The sequence below is a fragment of the Loxodonta africana genome, chromosome 13, assembly GCF_030014295.1.
Source record: "Loxodonta africana isolate mLoxAfr1 chromosome 13, mLoxAfr1.hap2, whole genome shotgun sequence".
NCBI classification, from domain to species: Eukaryota; Metazoa; Chordata; class Mammalia; order Proboscidea; family Elephantidae; genus Loxodonta; species Loxodonta africana.
This window is the reverse complement of record NC_087354.1, coordinates 12,906,772-12,926,075: the sequence shown is the minus strand read 5'-3', so window position 1 is coordinate 12,926,075 and position 19,304 is coordinate 12,906,772. Positions and strand designations below refer to the sequence as shown.

The 19,304-nt window shown below is 43.4% G+C and overlaps 1 protein-coding gene across 1 annotated transcript; it reads right to left on the bottom strand.

Annotated features, from left to right (window-relative positions):
* Positions 1-2,841: 2,841 nt before the first annotated feature.
* Positions 2,842-18,800, bottom strand: SNRPA1 (small nuclear ribonucleoprotein polypeptide A'). Its single transcript, XM_064296239.1, has 9 exons — positions 18,670-18,800; positions 16,513-16,660; positions 15,785-15,863; positions 12,704-12,750; positions 12,305-12,407; positions 11,632-11,711; positions 11,161-11,236; positions 10,407-10,500; positions 2,842-3,256 (listed from the first exon to the last, which is right to left on the bottom strand). Exons 1-9 carry the CDS (start codon positions 18,749-18,751, stop codon positions 3,198-3,200), a joined length of 768 nt encoding a protein of 255 aa, XP_064152309.1. The 5' UTR covers positions 18,752-18,800; the 3' UTR covers positions 2,842-3,197.
* Positions 18,801-19,304: the final 504 nt, after the last annotated feature.

Below are 19,304 nucleotides of genomic sequence, written 5' to 3'. Positions count from 1 at the left end.
GAACCCTTATACACAGCAAAATTGCCCACTGAATAGACTGTGCTTCTGGGAAAAATCGAGTTAGGGCAAACCACTCGAAATCACAGAACCTTAGCGACCAGAACACAGGTTGTCCCCGACTTAAGATGTATTCGAGTTACCACGCACTCGTTACCTCCTTTTTTTTTGTCTGTTAACCACAAGGTCAGCAATTCAAATCCACCAGTCGCTCCTTGGAAACCGTATGGGGGCAGTTCTGCTCTGTCCCATATAACCTCTATGAGTTGAAATCAACTTGCCAGCAGCGGGTTTGTTTTTATCCTTGGTAATATGTTGCAGCTTGTAATTTGCTGATGTTATCATTCTCAGATGTCCAGTGTTATGATTTACTGTCAGACTTACAGATACTGAAATAAAAGGCAGTAATAACGAAAACTTAAAAAAAAAGTATGCAACTTAACGTCGGAACTGACGTACGATGGAGTTGTTGGAACGGAACACCTAAAATGGGGACTACCTGTATGGAAAAAAAATTAGTAATTGGAATCTCAATAGGCCAGGAAGGCAGAGGTAAGCCTGAAAGATGCCTCAGGGGACATTTAAAATGCAGAAACACAATGGAGCATAAAAGCTAATGTTGGGGCCCTGAGACCTACAGGTGGAGGGTGAGCTCTGAGCACAGGCGCCATCGCCTTTCTCCAAATCATTTGGGGACAATTCATAATGTAACGGGGCCCGTTTTGCTTTTTTCTCAACAGCCCTCAACTATGAAACTATCTGGTGCCAGAGAACCATGTTCAGTCTAGATCAACTCTGGAAATGGTGCCAAGTCTCCTGTCATGTGCTCAGGGCTGCAGTGCAGTCAAGGCCAAGGGCCAAAGCAAGCAGTTCCTTAGAGGTCAGAAGCTGGAGCTGAGAAGCCACCAGGACACCAACACTGCAGTCAGCCTGTTGTTGGGGATGCGGACGATAAACGATGTGGGCAGGGAGCCTCCCAAGTGTGATGGAGATAGCTTCCCTGGATCTTAACTGTAGAAAAGAAAAATGCAATCATTTTCTCCCATCAGACACAGATGGTTCCTGGGTGGTGCAGTTTGCTGTCAGCTACTAACTGAAAGATTGGTGGTTCAAATCCATCAAATGGCACTGCGCAAGAAAGGCCTGGTTTTTTATTTCCATAAGATTAAAAAAAAACCCACTGGCACTGACTCATGGTCACTGACCTCCGTGTTTTAGAGCTGCTCTGCTCTATAAGGTTTTCTTGGCTGTAATCTTTACAGAAGCAGACTGCCAGGCCTTTCTTCCATGGTGCCACTGGGAGGGTTCAAACAGCCAACCTTTAGATTAGTAGATGAGGGCAAACCATTTGTGCCACTCAGGGTCCGTAAGATTACAGCCACTGACAAGCCCAAGGAGTGCAGCTGTATGTACCTTGAAACATATGGGGTCTACACGGGTCAGAATCGACTCTATAGCAATGAGTTCGTTGAGCAGAAGCAACAGGTTAACCTTGCATTGACACAAGGGCTGTGTGGGGAGTAAGAACAGCAGCTTCACTAGCACATACCTTGAAAGATGTCCAGTGAACTAGGCTCTAGTCCAGTCCAGGAAGAAGCCAACTGGAAGGTGCCCCAAGTTCTTCTTTTCTGATCCTATGCACACTTAATGCTTTACTTCCAAAAGGCACCTCAGTGAGGGAAAGAGGACAGCTTGAACTCTAACTACTGAGTAATCTTCCTTTTGTAAGTTAATTGGCATGACTGGGTAAATTTATCTCCTGTAGAGTTGGTTTATTTCCTGAGAGGAGCCCTGGTGGCGCAGTGGTTAAGAGCACAGCTACTAACCCAAAGGCTGACAGTTCGAATCCACCAGCCCCTGCTAAGGAACCCATGAGGCACTTCTACTCTATGCTATCCTGTTGCTGTAAGTTTTAAAGTGAGGCCAAGACTTAGAGGAGAGCACCCACATGGTTAGGGCCGTGGGTAATGGTTGGCAGAGGAACTCTCTGTAAGGATAGTTGGAAGGGGTCAGGTGGAAGGTACGGAAGTGGTGAGGGAAGGCTAGAAATCCTTCCCACCGAGTGTTGTACCTTGAGCCACAGCACCTGGCAGCACCAGGTTCTTACCACAGGACCTGCATTTTTAACAAAATCCTCTGGAGTTCATAGGGCATTAGAGTTTGAAAAGCACTGGTTTAGGGTCAAATTGAGGAAATGTAAAGGCTAAGTTCTCCCAGGCCCAAGTTCCACCTGCTTTTCAAAGCTCTGCGTCATTCTTGTCTTTTGCCATTGCACTGAGGCTAGTGGGGAGTCCAAAGCACAAGTGTTTTTAAAACCCTTCCCATTAATTCTAATATTCGGTTGAGGTTAAGGAACCACTAATTAAGGTTCACTGACTCTGGGTGGAAAAACTGTAGAACAATGAATGCCAGGTGAGAAAAGGTGGACACAGAGATACAGTGTTTGCCCCTCCCCACCAGCACCCTGTTTTTTAGATTAGCGTTAACTGGCCACAACGTGTGAAGAATAAAATGTTTAGGAGCTATGAGGAAATCAGGCCTCGGTCTGTCCACCAGGGAGGCCATGATCCCCCTACCATGTCCTGAAAGTTGGAAAACGCTATTCCTCTGCTCATATTCCATCCCCTGACAAGCAGAAGTCACGTTTCCCCTCTATTTTTGCAAATGAGTAATTTATTAATTTGCATGATGTCTGTATGTAGGGTTAAAGGGAAAGGTCAAAGGACGTGACTCGTGGAAGACCTGCCGCCCGGCTGCCTTCAGTGGAGCTTACTGTTACTGTTACTCTGCAGAAAACATGCAGTAAAGAGACTGCTGCTTTTTATTAACAATCACGGGCAGCAAGACAGATAATCTTGAATTTTATTAAGAACTTTAAAATCTCAACAATTCAGAGAGGACTATGTAAGGCCACCGCCCCACCCTCCCCACTTAAAAACCACCACACAACTGCACTGCGAACACCCCACGGTGAGATGCAACTCAGCAGCACACGGACTGTCCTTCGCTTCACTGTTTGTAGAAAACGGACATTTAGATTTCAAAATTTACATTACAAAATGAACAGCAAGAGTTTTCAGCATTTCATCAACGTGTATGATTTCACTTTGCAGACATAAGATTACTCCACGTTCAAAAAGCAAGACTTATCCCCAATTGGCATCATTCCACGTCCTGCCCGTGCCCAGGCCACACGGCGCTCAAGATCCGTTAGTGACTGTGTCTTCTTCCATCTCCTCTTCACCGTCGTCACTGGGCCCTAAATAAAAGTCAGAAGTCAAATCAGTTTTACATCATTTGTTTGCTGGATGTGTGAGTGCTCGCTGTGTGAGGCTATGGTGTGCCAGGCCCTGGACTGGGTACAAACAGAGCCCCGGTGCTCCAGGAGTTTATAGTCTGGAGATGGCCTGTCTTTCAATTATCGGAAGGGATGGTCAATTTCTAAGGAAAGTGTTTTATGAATGTCTCAACTGCTGTCTCCCACTGTAACCCACTCCGGTGTGTAACTCATTTTTGTGAGGGTAAGAATTTACACTTTGTATTTTGTTGTTGTCAGTACCATAGACAAAGGAACTGGGAAATGCACTCAAAAAACATCTGGGCGCCTGCTGTATGCCAGATACTGAGAAAAGTCAATAATTTAATTGCCTCTGTAAATCAGGGAGATATGGCAACAACAACCAAAAGGTCTTTAAATTTGTTCAACAATTTACTGCACACATTTTAGTCAATGTACTCTGAAAAAGGAAGTCTGTTTTTGACCCTGCTAGTGTTTGGAAAAATTACTCATGTTTAAGCCTACTATTTTTATGGAGTTAGACCCAAACATACAAATTCTAGATACGACTAAGAAAGAGTGCCGCTAAGAAGTGCTACTTGGAAGACTATCAAATAGGCCACCAAGAACGACAGTCTATCTTCCCTTCCCTAACGAGCTTTCAGATTTAAAATGTCAAGAGGCTCCAAGGCTCAAACGAACTATTCCAGGGGAAGCAAATTAATTCAGGAATTCTGTCATTTACACTATGGAAACCCTGGTGGCGTGCTATGGCTGCTAACCAAAGGGTCGGCAGTTCGAATCCTCCAGGTGCCTTGGAAACTCTATGGGGCAGTTCTACTCTGTCCTACAGGGTCGCTACGAGTCGGAATTGACTGGACGGCACTGGGTTGGGTTTGGTTTTGTCATACTGTAGTCAGAATAAGCAAATCTGGTATTATACCTCCCTTCCTCCAACCTCTGGCAGCACAGAACCTTAAAAGCCTTCAGTAGATTTCTAAGGTTCTCAAGACTAAAGACCTCACGGAATCCTTCACACACCCTATTGCCCTGTGGGGCCTGACCGCGCTCCCTCTCTGTAGTCTCCACGTGCTTTCCCGCGTCACCTCCATCCATCCTGGCCCTCATCCACCTCTTCCTGTGGCTACAGGTTTGCTGTCCAGCTCCTTTTACCTGGAAGACTTCTTTGCCTTTGTCTATTTCGCTGTTCTCAGACTTTTTGGTCTCAGGATCCAATGACCTTTTGTTTATGTGGATTACATTTAGCTCTACAAATTTACTGTCAGAAACTAAATCTGAGAATTAAACAAACAAAAAACTAGCAGCTCATTAAAATGCCATCTATATTTTTTATAAAAATTAGCAATATATACTGAGAGGATTGGTATTATTTTATATTTCTGCATTATATCTCTCTGTAACGTCTGACCTTCAGTCAGCTGATTTCTCATATCGGCTTCAGTATTCCACCTGTTGTAATATAGTTTTGACTGAAGGATACGAAGAAATTCTGCCTCACAGAATACGAGGGCAGAAGAGGGAAGAGTATTTTAATAGCCTTTCCATCAATTGTGGGTATCCGTTTTTTGTTACTATGCCACAGCTTGAAACGTGGTAGTTCCTTAAAACTTAGCTTGCAGCATGGTGTCCGAAACCCTCTCAGCAAACTTTCTGTACTACCTCACTTGACAGTCCACTAATTTACCTTGTACTCTGAACAGGTCTTCCACCCATGCATGACATGACATGAAACCATACTCATCATATCACCACCCACCTCCTCAGGAGAAGAGCCTACGGACGGAGGGGGCGCTGCTAAGGCCCCAGTGCTGGATACGAGTGTCCAACTTATAATTTTTGTCTGAAATCTTGAATTTTCCCATTGGCATTCAGCACTGTCAGTTGTTTTCCTTGAAATGACAGGCTTACTTCATTCATGTTCAAGAAAATATCTGCTTCTCAATGAAATAACTGTACAGGTGCCTCCCACGCAGACAACCGTCCGTACACAGAAGCGCTGCTTCATGTAAAGCTCCCATCCGCCCCCAGGGAATCAAGAAGATGTGTGCTCAAGGGTGAGACTTGATAAAATTAATGATTTTTACGGCATCGTCAAGGGCGGTCTTAGGTCAGATAGGTGGTACACATTTTACTTGTGCTGCCCAGTGGAGTCCCCGGGTGCTGCAAATGGTTAGCGCGCTCAGCTGCCAACTGAAAGATGTGTGTTTACCCAGAGGCACCTTGGAAGAAAGGCCTGATGATGATCTTCCCCAAAGTCAGCCACTGAAGCCCTGTGGAGCACAGTTCTACTCTGACATATGTGGGGTCACGGTTGAGTCAGAGCGGACAAAGGCAACCGGCGGTGGTGGTGGACGGCGCCAGCAGTGTACCCACCACTGCTCTGCACCATTAGTACAAATGTCAATGCAATTTAAAAAGCAAATAATGCCTCTGTGGTATTACAAAAGGACAGGCAGCCTCTGACTTAGGACGTACCCCAGTTACGAGAACCACACTCACGACCGTCCTTTTTTTGCGTACATCTTATTGTTAGTAATATGTACTACATTGGCAGGAGCCCTGGTGGCACAGTGGTTAAAATGTCCGGCTACTAACTCAAAGGTTGGTGGTTTGAACCCACCAGCAGCTCTGCAGGAGAAGGATGTGGCAGTCTGCTTCCATAAAGATTTACAGCCTTGGAAACTCTATGGGGCAGTTTTACTCTGTCCTATAGGGTGGCTGGAAACCCTGATGGCGTAGCGGTTAAGTGCTACAGGTGCTAACCAAAAGGGCAGCAGTTTGAATCCACCAGACGCTCCTTGGAAACTCTATGGGGCAGTTCTACTGTGTCCTATAGGGTCGCTTTGAGTCAGAATTGACGCGACGGCAATGGGTTTGGTTTTTATAGGGTGGTTATGAGTCAGAATCGACTGGACAACAATGGGTTTGGTTTTTTCTGGTTTAATAATTCTCAGATGTTCACCTGCTGACAGACAAAGACTGAATTAAGATACTGATAATAAAAGGCAATAATAATAAGAACTTAAAAAAAGAAAAAAAGGTATTCAATTTACATCAGAACTGACTTATGATGTTGTAAGTCAGGGACTCCTGTAGTTCTTTCCAGGGGCACATGGACCACACTGTAAGAACCACTGGTCTAATTAATGTCTTACTCAATGTGGAGTGAACACTTTAACTTAAAGAGTGTCTAGCTTTTGTCCCTGCTTCCTGGGAGGTAAACTCTAAATCCCTTGGAATTTCCCCAGTGACTGGAGTCTTTGTTATTCATGGCGGGCTCTCAGGAGAGGATCAGGACAAGGGCTGGCCACACCAGAAAGACCTACCAAGTGATAACAGCTGGCCTTGCTGTACCGAAGGGAGGTGGGGAGCTGGAGACTGAGTTCAATTCCATGACTGAAGATTTAGTCAATCATGCCTATAGGATGAAATCCCAGGAAAAACTCTGGACACCAAAGTTCAGGTGAGCCTCCCAGATTCTCAGTGTGCCAGGATGGTGATGATCACTGGCTCCATGGGGAGAGGGCACAGAAATTTCACGTGTGGGACCACCCCAAGACCTCACCCTATACATCTCTTGTTCTGTACCCTTTCTGGTATCATGAGATTAAAATCCTAAGCATAGTGCTTTCCTGAGTTCTGGGAACTGTTCTAATAAATTACGGAGCCTGAGAGGGCAGTGGGAATACCCAACTTTGTAGTCAGTTAGTCAGAAGTGAGGGTGGCCCTGGGAACCCCTGAGCTTGCAGCTGGTGTCTGAAGTCTTGGGCAGATTGTCAGTCTGGAAGACTATGCCCTTAACCTGTGAATTCAGCCTAAATCTGCTTGGTTGGTGTCAGAGTCCTTTGCAGTCATTTTAAACTAGAAGATCATACCTTATTTCCCAGGGACACTCTCCCTGAGCTGCCAGTCTAGGCAGAGGTCTCCAGTTACATTCAAATAAAAAACCTATAATATGTATTTTTTACTATGGTGGGAACAACAAATTGACGAGGAACAGTGTTGCATTCATTGTCAAAAAGAGCATTTCGAGATCTATCCCGAAGTACGACGCTGTCAGTGACAGGATAGTATCCATAAGCCTACAAGGAAGACCAGTTATTTACTCAAATTTACACACCAACCACTAAGGCCAAAGATGAGTAAGCTGAAGATTTTTACCAACTTCTGCAGTCTGAAATTGATCAAACATCCAATCAAGACGCACTGACAATTACTGCTGACTGGATGTGAAACAGGAAAAAAGAAGGACTGGTGGTTGAAAAATATGGCTTGGTGACAGAAATGATGTTGGAGATTATGTGACAGAATTTTCTAAGACCAATGACTTACTCATTACAAATACCTTTTTTCAACAACATAAACGGCGACTATACACATGGACCTTGACAGCCGGAATACACAGGAATCAAATCGACTACCTCTGTGGAAAGAGATGACGGAAAAGCTCAATATCATCAGTCAGAACAATGCCAGGGGCCAACTGTAGAAAAGACCATCGACTGCTCATATTCAAGTTGAAGCTGAAGAAAATTAAAACATGTCCACGAGAGCCAAAGTATGACCTCAAGTATATCCCATCTGAATTGAGAGGCCATCTCAAGAGCAGATTTGATGCATTGTAACACTAATGACCGAAGGTCAGATGAGTTGTGTGAAAACATCAAGAAAAGGCCAAAACGAATATCAGAAGAGACTCTGAAACTTGCTCTTGAACATCGAGTAAATAAAGCAAATGGAAGAAATGATGAAGTAAAAGAGCTGAATGGAAGATTTCAAAGGATAGCTCGAGAAGACAAGTAAAATATCCTAATGACCTAGAGTTAGAAAACCAAAAGGGAAGAACATGCTCAGCATTTCTCAGGTTGAAAGAACTGAAGAAAAAATTCAAGCCTTGAGTTGCAACGTTGAAGGATTTTATGGGGAAAATATTTAACAATGCAGGAAGCATCAAAAAAAGATGGAAAAAACACACAGTCACTGTACCAAAAAGAATTGGTCGATGTTTAGCCACTTCAGGAAGTAACACACGATCAAGAGCTGATGGTACTGAAGGAAGAAGACCAAGCTGCACTGAAGCCAATGGTGAAAAACAAGGCTCCAAGAATTGATGGAATATCATCCGAGATGTTTCAACAAATGGATGCGGCACTGGAAGTCCTCACTCATCTACGCCAAGATATTTGGAAGACAGCCACTTGGCCAACTGACTTGAAGAGATTTGTATTTGTGCCCATTCCAAAGAATGGTGATGCAACAGAATGCAGAAATTATTGAATAATATCATCAATACGACACGCAAGTAAAATTTCTCTGAAGAAGTGGCTGCAACAGAGAACTACCAGAAATTCAAGCTAGATTCAGAGGAGGACATAGAATGAGGGATATCACTGCTGATGTCAGAGAGATCTTGCCAGAAAACAGAGAATACCAGAAAGGTGTTTACCTGTGTTTTATTGACCATGCAAAGGCATTCGACTGTGTGGATCATAACAAATTACGGATAACATTGCAAAGAATGGGAATTCCAGAACACTTAATTGTGCTCATGAGGAACCCGAATATGGACTAAATGGCAATCATTTGAAGAGAACAAGGGGATACCACAAGGTTTAAAATAAGGAAAGGTGCGTCAGGACTGTATCCTTTCCCCATACCTATTCAACCTGTATGCTGAGCGTATAATCTGAGAAGTTGGACTATATGAAGAAAAATTGGGCATTGGGATTGAAGGAAGACTCATTCATCTCTGATACGCAGATGACACAACCTTGCTTTCTAAAAGCAAAGAGGACTTCAAGCGCTTACTAATGAAGATGCAAGACTAGTCTTCAGAATGGATTACACCTCAACGTAAATAAAGAAAGCAAAAATCCTCACAACTGGACCAATAAGCAACATCATGATAAAGAGAGAAAACAATGATGCTGTCAAGGATTTCATTTTACATGGATTCACAATCAACGTCCACGGAAGCAGCAGTTAAGAAATCAAATGACGTATTGCATTGGGCAAATCTGCTGCCCACTGCTGTCCAGATGGTTCTGACTTATAGTGACTCTGTAAGACAGAGTAGAACTGCCCCATAGGACTTCCAAGGCTATAATCTTTACAGAAGCAGACTGCCACATCTTCTTCTGCGAAGCGGCTGGTGGGTTCAAACCACCGACCTTTTGGTTTGCAGTCAAGTGCTTAATCACTGTGCCACCAGGGCTCCTCTGCTACAAATGACCTCTTTAAAGTGTTAAAAAGCAAAGACGTCACTAAGGTGTGCCTGACCCGAGTTATGGTATTTTCAACTGCCTCATAAGCATGCAAAAGCTGGACAATGAATAAGGAAGACTGAAGAAGAATTGATGCCACTGAATTACGGTGCTGGCAAAGAATGCTGAACATACCATGGACTGCCAGAAGGAGGAATAAATCTGTCTTGGAACAAGTACAGCCAGGAAGCTCCTTAGAAGTGAGGATGGTGAGGCTTCTCACCTACTTTCAACACGTTATCAGGAGGGACCACAGGGTCAGTGGAAAAGAGGGAGACCTTCAATTAGAAGGACCAACTCAGTGGCTGCACAGATGGGCTCAAACATAGCAAAAATTGTGGGGATGGTACAGGACCAAGTGGTGCTTCCTTCTGTTGTACACAGGGCCGCTATGAGTGCGAACCAACTTGATGGCACCTCACAACTATTATCACCCCTGATTTAAAGATCAAGTGGCTTAGCAGGGTTAAGAAACTTGCCCAAGGACACAGCGAGTGAGGCTAAAATTAGGGCCCCAGGTTGTTTGACTTTAGAACCTATTTCTTAACGACTAAGCTATCGTATACACGGGTAAAACTCCACATGGTTACCTTTGGAGCTTAGTTTCATTCCATGACTACGAAATAATCATTGCTTCAACTTTTACACAAAAACCCCCACACTCTTATAACAAAAAAATTTATCAAATAATTTCTTCATCTTTGAAGAGCATTTAAAGGGCTTTTGAATATATTCGATTAGATGGAAATGAGGCACTATTCTGTCATTCTTGTGTTAGAGCCTCTGAAGTGTTCTGTAATCATCTTTGTAACATTAATTTGAACAAAGACAGATGACCATCTCCTGACCTGATCTGCGTTCTCTGCCGGGAATCTGGCCAGACTGCAGCAAGCCCTTCAGCCTCTCCACCTCGGCCAGAGTCGAAGCATTTGCTATAGCATTCTGGAGGACAGAAGATGATGGACATGGGCAATTAGTTTAAACGCCAACAAAAACGCACAGCAACTTTTCAAGTCAGAACGTCAAATAATGTGTGTTGGGAGAAGCATTTCATTGGTACATGGAAATCAACCCAAAAACAGTATTACAAATTTCCAATATTGGTAAAGAGATGGTGGCCCTCTCATAAAGAGAGCAAATAAGTAATCATTCCAAGTGGCTTAAAATTTCTAGCTAGTTTAAGTACTTATTTGGTACTGTATTACTTAATAATTTAGGAGACAATAATATAAAATTATGATTTTCCACTGATATCCTTGCACAGAGGCTCTGCCAGACACAGGAAATATCTGGAAGTAAGAAGAGAGGCAAACCACTGAGACAGCTTACCAAGTAACTAACTGTTCCAAGTGCCCCACAATAAATGCATCCTGGGAACATGTGAGAGACCAGAGCTGCCTTGCTAGGACTAGCCATAATCATCAATTCATGACAAAGTCTGGTTAAACAGTAACTTTTAGCTAGTTTTTCCTTAATGGAAGTATAGCTGGATTCTAAGAGCTGTGCGAACTGGAATCTACAACGTTCAGAACTTGTTTTTCCACGTCCTTGTGTCCCAATTCCATCTCCACTCTCTCCAGTCCAAGAGTCTTGACATATTACCTTGATTGCTTCTACATCCCCTGGAGACGGCCCACCTTTCTTTTTGTCAGTTGGCAAACCAGCACCTGGATTAAAACTTGAGAGGGGGAAGAACGTAACTGTTAAATCGAGGCCACAGAAATTGCTTCTCTTTTACTTTCAAAAGCTTTTGAAAGTAATTCAATCAGTGTAGTATCTTATCTTTGTTAACAAACTGATACAAGAATGCTCTCCTTCAGAAACACTACCCAGTTCATCTTCCTATAGAGAAAGCAGGACACATATATATCCCATCAAGACTGAACATGGAAATATCTGCTCTGCTGACCTGGGAATTTCACAGATGTATACAACATCGATGGTGTCATGGACCACCAGCACCCAAATTTAATACCACATGAGTCGTAGCTGTTCTGTTTAATTTTGTAGGAGGCAAACTGCCACACAGTGTTTCTGAAGGAGAAATGGAGTCAAGTTAGATCTGTATCTTACGTTTTGCTTCTCCTGGCAATATCCTTTGCAAGTTGTGCACCCCGTTTGCCCTTGAACATTTTCTCTGCTTCCTGACGCTCCTACAGCGACACCACACACAGAGTTAATGGAAACAGGAATACCACATGCATTTAGATGCATTCCTCAGAAAACACGGAAGAATACGCCCCTGAAATACTCTGGGCTGGTTAAAATACCAAAAGCCAATTATGAATTAAAAATAAACACATTGGCCTTGCTTTCTCTGCTGAAGCTCCCTGAAGAAGTCCCCTCTGCTGGTACCAAAGAGGGGCTCCTAAGGAACCAAGAAGGTGAAAACAAAAAAAACCTCCCCCAAAAGAGAAAAACATTCTAGCAATGAAAGCTGCTCAAAAATGTAGCATTATATTAAGATCCCCGTCGGAAAGACATCTCAGCCACCTGTTAACAGAGGTCACTGTGGCCCGTCGTTCTGCCACCTATGGAATGACTGACACCACGTAAAAGCGCTTTAACTCAAGGTCCCGCCATAGTTCTGCTGTGAAATGGCAACATTTTCTTTCCCACATTTTAATTACAAACTAATAGTAAAGTTTACTGAGTAGGCAATTAAAAAAATCAGGTACAAAAATACACAGGAAAACACACAACTCCATAATGACCCCCCAGTCAACACAATAATGCTAATACTTACTTTCAGTTTCACTTTCTGGAAATCCAGTACTCTGACTTGTGGAACTTTATAAATTACATACAGTCTGTAATGCTTCTTATTTGTTACAGGATTCCTTAGAATACTACAAGAAAAGGAACAACGTAATGCTAACCTCGCTCATAGCACATTATTCAAGGCCCATTTTAATAAAGTCTAACGAATCTGTAAATCAAAGAAAATCTCACTATTCTTCACACTTTTCAATGTCATTAATGACTTAAATAACACTAGGGAAACTTTTAACAGAACACAGGGGCCCAAAGCAATATTTTCAAAAGGTACTTTTTTAGTAACCGATTGTTTTAAAGGCAAGGCTAGGAAATCTGTCATTTTAAAGGACTTCATTAGTTTCGCCACCGCCACAAATAACTTACAAACCTTAGGTAAGTCAGCGACTTGAGAGCTGCCAAAGGGTCCAGATCACCCTGCAAAACAACCACCACAGGTAAGAGCACTCATACGTGCATTACTTTGATACTCTGAAACAGTAGGTGCCTTTGGAGCAAGGCCTCATCTTATCTTTTATTTATTTATTATACTGCTCCAGCACCTAGCAGATTCCAAACCAAAAAAGCAAACCCATTGCCGTCGAGTCAGTTCTGACTCAGCGACCCTATAGGACAGAGTAGAGCTGCCCTATAGGGTTTCCAAGGAGCAGCTGGTGGATTTGAACCACCGACCTATTTGGTTAGCAGTTGAGCTCTTACCCACTGAGCCACCAGGGCTCCCCTAGCACATTAGAGATACTGAGTAAACTGGTGAATAAACTTGAGTTTCTTAAAATTAAACTTTTTGGCATTAATAGCTACTGTTTCAACAGTAGAGAGACAGAAGAATTGATTTCCTGTAGCAATCTCCAAAGGACTAATGAGCTTAAAGCAACGACTTAGAAAAGAGAGCAATGCCAAAACCGACGTGACTTCGCAGTAAGCTATTCACACTGGGAACTCAAGCCATGAACCTGGTATAATCGTTCCTGAACACAGCCCTACCCTGGGGTGGAACTGCTAGAAACATCCAAATTGAGTAGGACGGGGGCAAAACAGGCAGTGAGTAAAAAAAAGTCCAGATAAAAAGGGAGGGGAACAGAGCCTAGAGTTCTCAGAAAGTATCAGTACCAATTGCAATCAAGTTAATTTCAACTCCACATTGTCTCAGAGTAAACTATGCTTCATAGAGTTTTCCATGGCTGATTTTCAAGACTGCCAGGCCTTTCTTCTGAGGTGCCTCTGGGTAGACTCGAAACACAAGTCTTTTGGTTAGCAGCAAGCAAACCTTTTGCACCACCCAGGGACTTCTCTCAGAAGAAAGTTAGGGGTACCAGCTTTTGCATATTTAACAAGGACCACCAGAGGGAGCTCTAGAGCGTATACTAACAGAGGTTAGCTAGTAGGGAACTGTTTAGGGTCCCTGCATTACCTAGGAGGGTAAAGTTACCAGTCAACTTTAGACTTTGATAAATCTGTACGTTTTAATTCTAGGGGGTGGATTATGAACAGAAATAGAGTAAATAATCTCTAACTAGAGGAAAAAATGGAATGACCAAAAAAGCAAAACAAAACAAAAAAGAAATGCAGAATGGGTGAGACAAACAGAAAGCCCCAGGAATGACAGAAGATAAACTCAAATGTACCAGTAAATACTACATTTAAAAGACAGACTTCAGATTGGATTAAAACAAATAAACAACAACAAACACCCACAACTATATGCTGTTTTTAAAAGATGTATCTAAAATATAAGGTACAGAAAAGTTGAAAGTAAATTTTGGATGAAAAATAATTTATCATGCAAATACCAACCAAAAGAAAGTTTGTTTTGGTCTCTGAGTACCCGATAAAACAGACAGCAAGGTAAACAAACGAGACCAGGGGTAGAGAGGGTTAGAACATAATAATAAAAGGCTCAGCTTGCCAGGAAAATAGTAACAATTTAAAATCTGTATGTATCAAGTAAGATAATCTCAAAATACATAAAACTCAGATTGACAGAACTCCGGGAGACAGTCAAACCCACCATCATAACGTGAGACTTTAAACCTGCCTCCTTCCCCTTTGCAAACAGCGTTAAGTCATTTCTCTAACAGCTCCTATCACAGGACACGTTCTGTAAGAACGGGGACTGAATACCTCAGACATTTTACTTTAAGGCAGTTTGTGTTTGGGATAGGGGTATGTTTTTCCCGCTTGACTAAACTAGATGACTGCTGGGCAGCTGAGTGTGCACCCTGAGACGTCTTCCTCACGACCTCACAAATTTTAGAAAGGAGATGGCCTCAGAGCAGGGTTTGCTTACTTTTGGAGGCAAGCTCCCTTTCAAGAATCTGAGGGAAGCTATGAACTTGGTCTACAGGAAAAGGAATATACAGTTCATTCTAATGAATCATGGTATTACGGAAAGGAGGTAAGGTCATAACCAAAGTCAAATTACACAAAACCCACTGATGTTCAAGTAAAAAAAAAAAAAAAGTTATAGAATACATAGCATGAGCTCAATTGTGTTAAAATTTACACATAATAGAGCAGAAACTTAAAAAGGATAAAAAGAAAATAGGTCAAAGTAATAATATATGCAGACAAAAAGAAACTTGCGCTTTATCTCACATAAAAATCAACTCCAGGTGGACTGCTGATCTAAACGTAAAGGGTAAAACAGTAAAGTTTCTAGAATAAAACTGTCCAACAGAAGTACAATGTGTGTCACATACATAATTTAAGATTTTTAGCAGCACATTAAGATAGAAAAAAGAAACAAATAAAACTAACTTTAAGGTTGTTAACGGAGAGCTGCCCCATCGAGCTTCCTAGGCTGTAACCTTCATAGGAGTGACCTCCAGGTCTTTCTTTTGAGGAGCCGCTGGGTGCCAACTTTTCAGTCAGTAGCTGAGCACTTAATCATTGTGCCACCAGGGCTACTTTACTAATTTATTAATATATATTTTATTTAATGCAATATGTAAAATACTATAATTTCAACATGTAATCCATAGAAACTACTATCGAGAGAGTTGACATTATTTTTGTACTGTTTTCAAAATGCAATGTGTATTTTACACTGCTAGAACATCTCAATTCAAACAAGTTCTGTGTGGCTACTGGCTACCATACTGGACACTGAAATCCTAGAAAGCAACATAGGAGGGTTTCTTAATGACCTGGGGGAGGAAAAGTTTACTTAAAAAGAAAATATCAAAAGCACCAACAGTAAGGGAAAAGCTTGATGATTTGGACTACACTTAAATTAGAAACTTGTCTATCAGATCCCTAAAAGGCAAGCCACAGAGTGGGAGAAGATATTTGCAATATATATATATAACCAGAAACACCCAGACCCTGAATTAACTGAGAAAAAGAATGATATAATTCAGTGTGAATTTTTCTGGATTTTCCAAATTTTCTATAAGGAGCATGTAGTACCTTTAACTCCTCCCCCCAAGATATTTTTCCCTGTTCAACTTACCAGTTCCACAAGACTGTTGTTGGTGAGAATGAGTTCTGTCAAACAGGGGAGAGACTGATCAAGTCCCTCACCTATACGGCTAAAATAAAAATAATGGCTCTTTTAATAAAAGTGAAAAGTCAGTAAGCTAATGATTGATCTAAGTCCTTATTCCCTCTGAGGGTTTCAGACTCCAGCCTTGGAAGGAGCCGTGGGGATCCTTCTTCCAACCTCGTATCTGATGGGGAAGTGAAGCACAGGGAGGAAATCATGCTCAGGCTCTGAGGGCAATGGCACACTGGGATGACTTAGAGCCCATGCCTCCTACAGCTGCCTAGGGCTCTTTCCATTTCTACAGCTCCCAGTGAAACCTAGGAAAACGAGAGAGTCCTGAGTAAAACATACTACCAAATAGTCCTCTTCGTAACTTTTCTGTGTGTGCACCACAGAAATACACGATTCTGCATTCATAGCTCAGCTACAAGGCATACAACTATATCATAAGTGAATGGTTAATTTATGAGAAATGTGCCTATCTGAAAAAGCCAAAACCACACCACACAGTACTTCCTAAAAACGTTATCTACAGACTTTCATTAACTTTTTCCTATATTTGCACAGAGCCGAAAGACAATCAAAAAAGATTTCAGTTTAAATAAATGAGTAATATTCTAGAAATCAGGTGTAGCTAAATACAGACAGAAGAGGACACGAAGTGAGAGAGATACTCAGCCAAATCAGACACTGACCATATTCTGTTATTGTTCACCAATAACGTTTTCAGTCTTCTCAACAGAGGAAAACCATCCAGTTTCCTGATTTCGTTGTCAGAAAAATCAATAGCATCAAACTGGTCTAAGGTAGCACCTAGATTTTCAATGACAGGAATTTTGTAACCTGTAAAAGGGAAGAAAAAGAGAGAAAGAAAAAACACAAAAGGTTATCACACTATCATAATTAAAATGCACCTTGTAACATTGGCAACGTTTCATGGTAATTTGACTCAAAGCTTTCATTCACTGATGAAGTGTTTACCTAGCACTTAGGATGTGCCAAACGTTGTACTAGGTATTGGAGTTAAGATGTTGAACAAGGGAGCCACAGGCCCCGGCTGCTATGAAGCTGACAACCTAGCAGTGGACATGGAGATGATTACGACAACGAAAATGAGGACTTACTAATAATACCAATAATTACCATTTGTAAGAATATTTACAAGGTGCTTCCCACTATTCAAGTAGCGTAAGTAGTTTTAGTCATTTTGACCCACAAGTTAAGTTTTAAGTTTTTCGTCCATTAAAAATGAGATGAAGAAATGGAGGCTCTATGATTTAATTAAGGTCCTAGAGCTAATTAAGTGAGGTAACAGGAATTTACACTTTGAGCTACCAACTATCAGTGTCCGACCCTTGTTCAAACATTGTGGACAACAGTTCTCAGCCTCTTTTGCATTAACACAGGCCAGTCCCCTAGAACTCATCATGACATCATGGTCCCTGCCCCTAACTGTAGTGATTCTGACAGGTGTGCAGTGATACTGCACTCCTGCTTTAATTTGTTTTTCTCTCATAACTAATGAAGTTGAACACCTTCTTATGTGTACTGTTCATTCCAACAACTTCTTTCACAAAGTGCACAGCTCCACTTCACAGTTGAGAGTCAGTTGTTTATACACAATGGTAAATCATACTGTGTAACAATTCGCTCAAATACTCACTGACTTGTGGGCATAATTACTGTGCTAGGTGCTAGAAGAAAAGAAATAAACCCAGCTAGAGATTTACGGCCTTGGAAACCCTATGGGGTCACTATGAGTTGGAATCAGCTTGATGGCAGTAGTTTTTTTTTTTTTTAGAGTTTAAGTACATAATTCAGAGCTGTAAGAATTACAACAGAGTAGATACTGCCGTGTATATTCTCAACGACAACAATAAAATGTATTATTATTTTTTAAAAAGGTACGTATTGCGCCAAAACAAGTATTCTCAACACTGGGAGAACTTCAGAAACAGAAGGTAGAGATCCACATGCACAAAGATAGTGGAGGTGGTGAGTTACCACTGAACTGAGACTTCGTCTAAAGAATGGGACTTTCAACAAAATGAAAGCACTGGAATTTCCCAAAAGTTCGGCAAAGAATCTAGGCAGAAAGGAGCTGAGAAAGAGCACTGATGCTCCCCCGAGGGTGTCCGGTGAGGGCAAATCTCAGACCAGGATTGGAGAATGGTGATCCCCAGAGAAGCTGCTCTTCACATCCCTTCTAAAGCCATCTCTTGAAATGCCAACTAGTTAACTCGAGCTCCCCACTTCTTGCGAAGCCTAACTAGGGGTGAAAGACCCGCAGGGATCGGAATAGGTCCACGGGCTTCTACCACGTACACCACGGGATTCAGTGAAGGGGCCAGGCCCTGCGGCGGTGGTTAGAGAGACCCCGGAGCAGGTCAAACAGTTCAACACTTTTTAAATGTTTTGACAGAAGGCAAATAAAGCTAACAAGAAGACTGGAGAAAGGGAACAGTGGCTTTCGTTCCCGAACCTTGCTTCCTTCCGCATAAACTAGGGATAACGAGCGCGCATGCGATCTATCCTAACGTATTTACTGACAAGCGATCCCGCTCGCCCTCCACCCGAGTCCGACTTGCCCGGCCCTCAGGGTCCCGACTGCCAGCCCCGCCGCACACGGCCTCACCGGGGCCCGCGGGGACGGCTCAGGACGCACCTGATTCAGCCGGGTACGTGCGAAGAAGCGGGGTCGACGGACACCTCGGGGGAGCCTACCGCGCGGTCTGCTGGGCGGCCGCCGGGCTGTCCCAGCGCCCAGCCCGGCCTGGAGCCCAGAACGGCGGCGCACGCGGCGGGGCGCGACCGCGAGGTCTCCGTGCCGCCTGCCCGGTCCCCGGACTCACCCCGGAGGTCCAGCTCGCGGTCCCGCACGGCGTTGGTGTACTGCGCCGCCTGCTCGATCAGCTCCGCCGTCAGCTTCACCATCCTGCCGCCACCCGCTTCCCGGCGCCCCGGCCCGCTGCTTCCCGCCGACGAGATCTCCCAGCGTGCCCCGCGCCCCGCCGCCAGGCAGCACCGATCGCAGCCGGCGCATGCGCGCGCAGCTCGTCGGCCAGGCCGAAGCAATCGAGAGGCCACGCCCGCGGCCCGTTCTTTCCGAAGGTGCTGACGGGCGTTGAGGCCGTATCCGGTTTGGGGTTACTTCCTGGGGCGTAGCTGTACCATGGAGGGCTCCTGGTTCCAGGCGTTTGTGCCCCATGATCATAAGCGGATGATCCAGCTCAGGTGCTCATACTGTGTCCCGGCCCGAAGCCCAGCACCAGGACAGGGACCTTAAGCCCTGGACCCTTCCCTGAATCCCGTGGGTCCTGTCCCTCCAGCTACAGCTGGCCTCACGATATACACACTGTTCTCATGTGTATAGTGTTCTTTCCAATTGCTTCTTTCCTGAAGTGTCTATTTCCGGTCTCTCTCTCTCTCTCTCTCTCTCTCTTTTTTTTGGCCCCCATTGGGTTGTCTGCCTTTTCATTATTGATTT

Coding starts and splice junctions, on each gene's coding strand:
- SNRPA1 (XM_064296239.1), bottom strand. CDS start 18,751: ATGGTGAAGCTGACGGCGGAGCTGATCGAGCAGGCGGCGCAGTACACC. Junction 16,661..18,669: donor CCGCGAGCTGGACCTCCGGG/GTGAGTCCGGGG, acceptor TCCCTTTTACAG/GTTACAAAATTCCTGTCATT. Junction 11,712..12,304: donor TCCAGAAAGTGAAACTGAAA/GTAAGTATTAGC, acceptor GTGTCGCTGTAG/GAGCGTCAGGAAGCAGAGAA.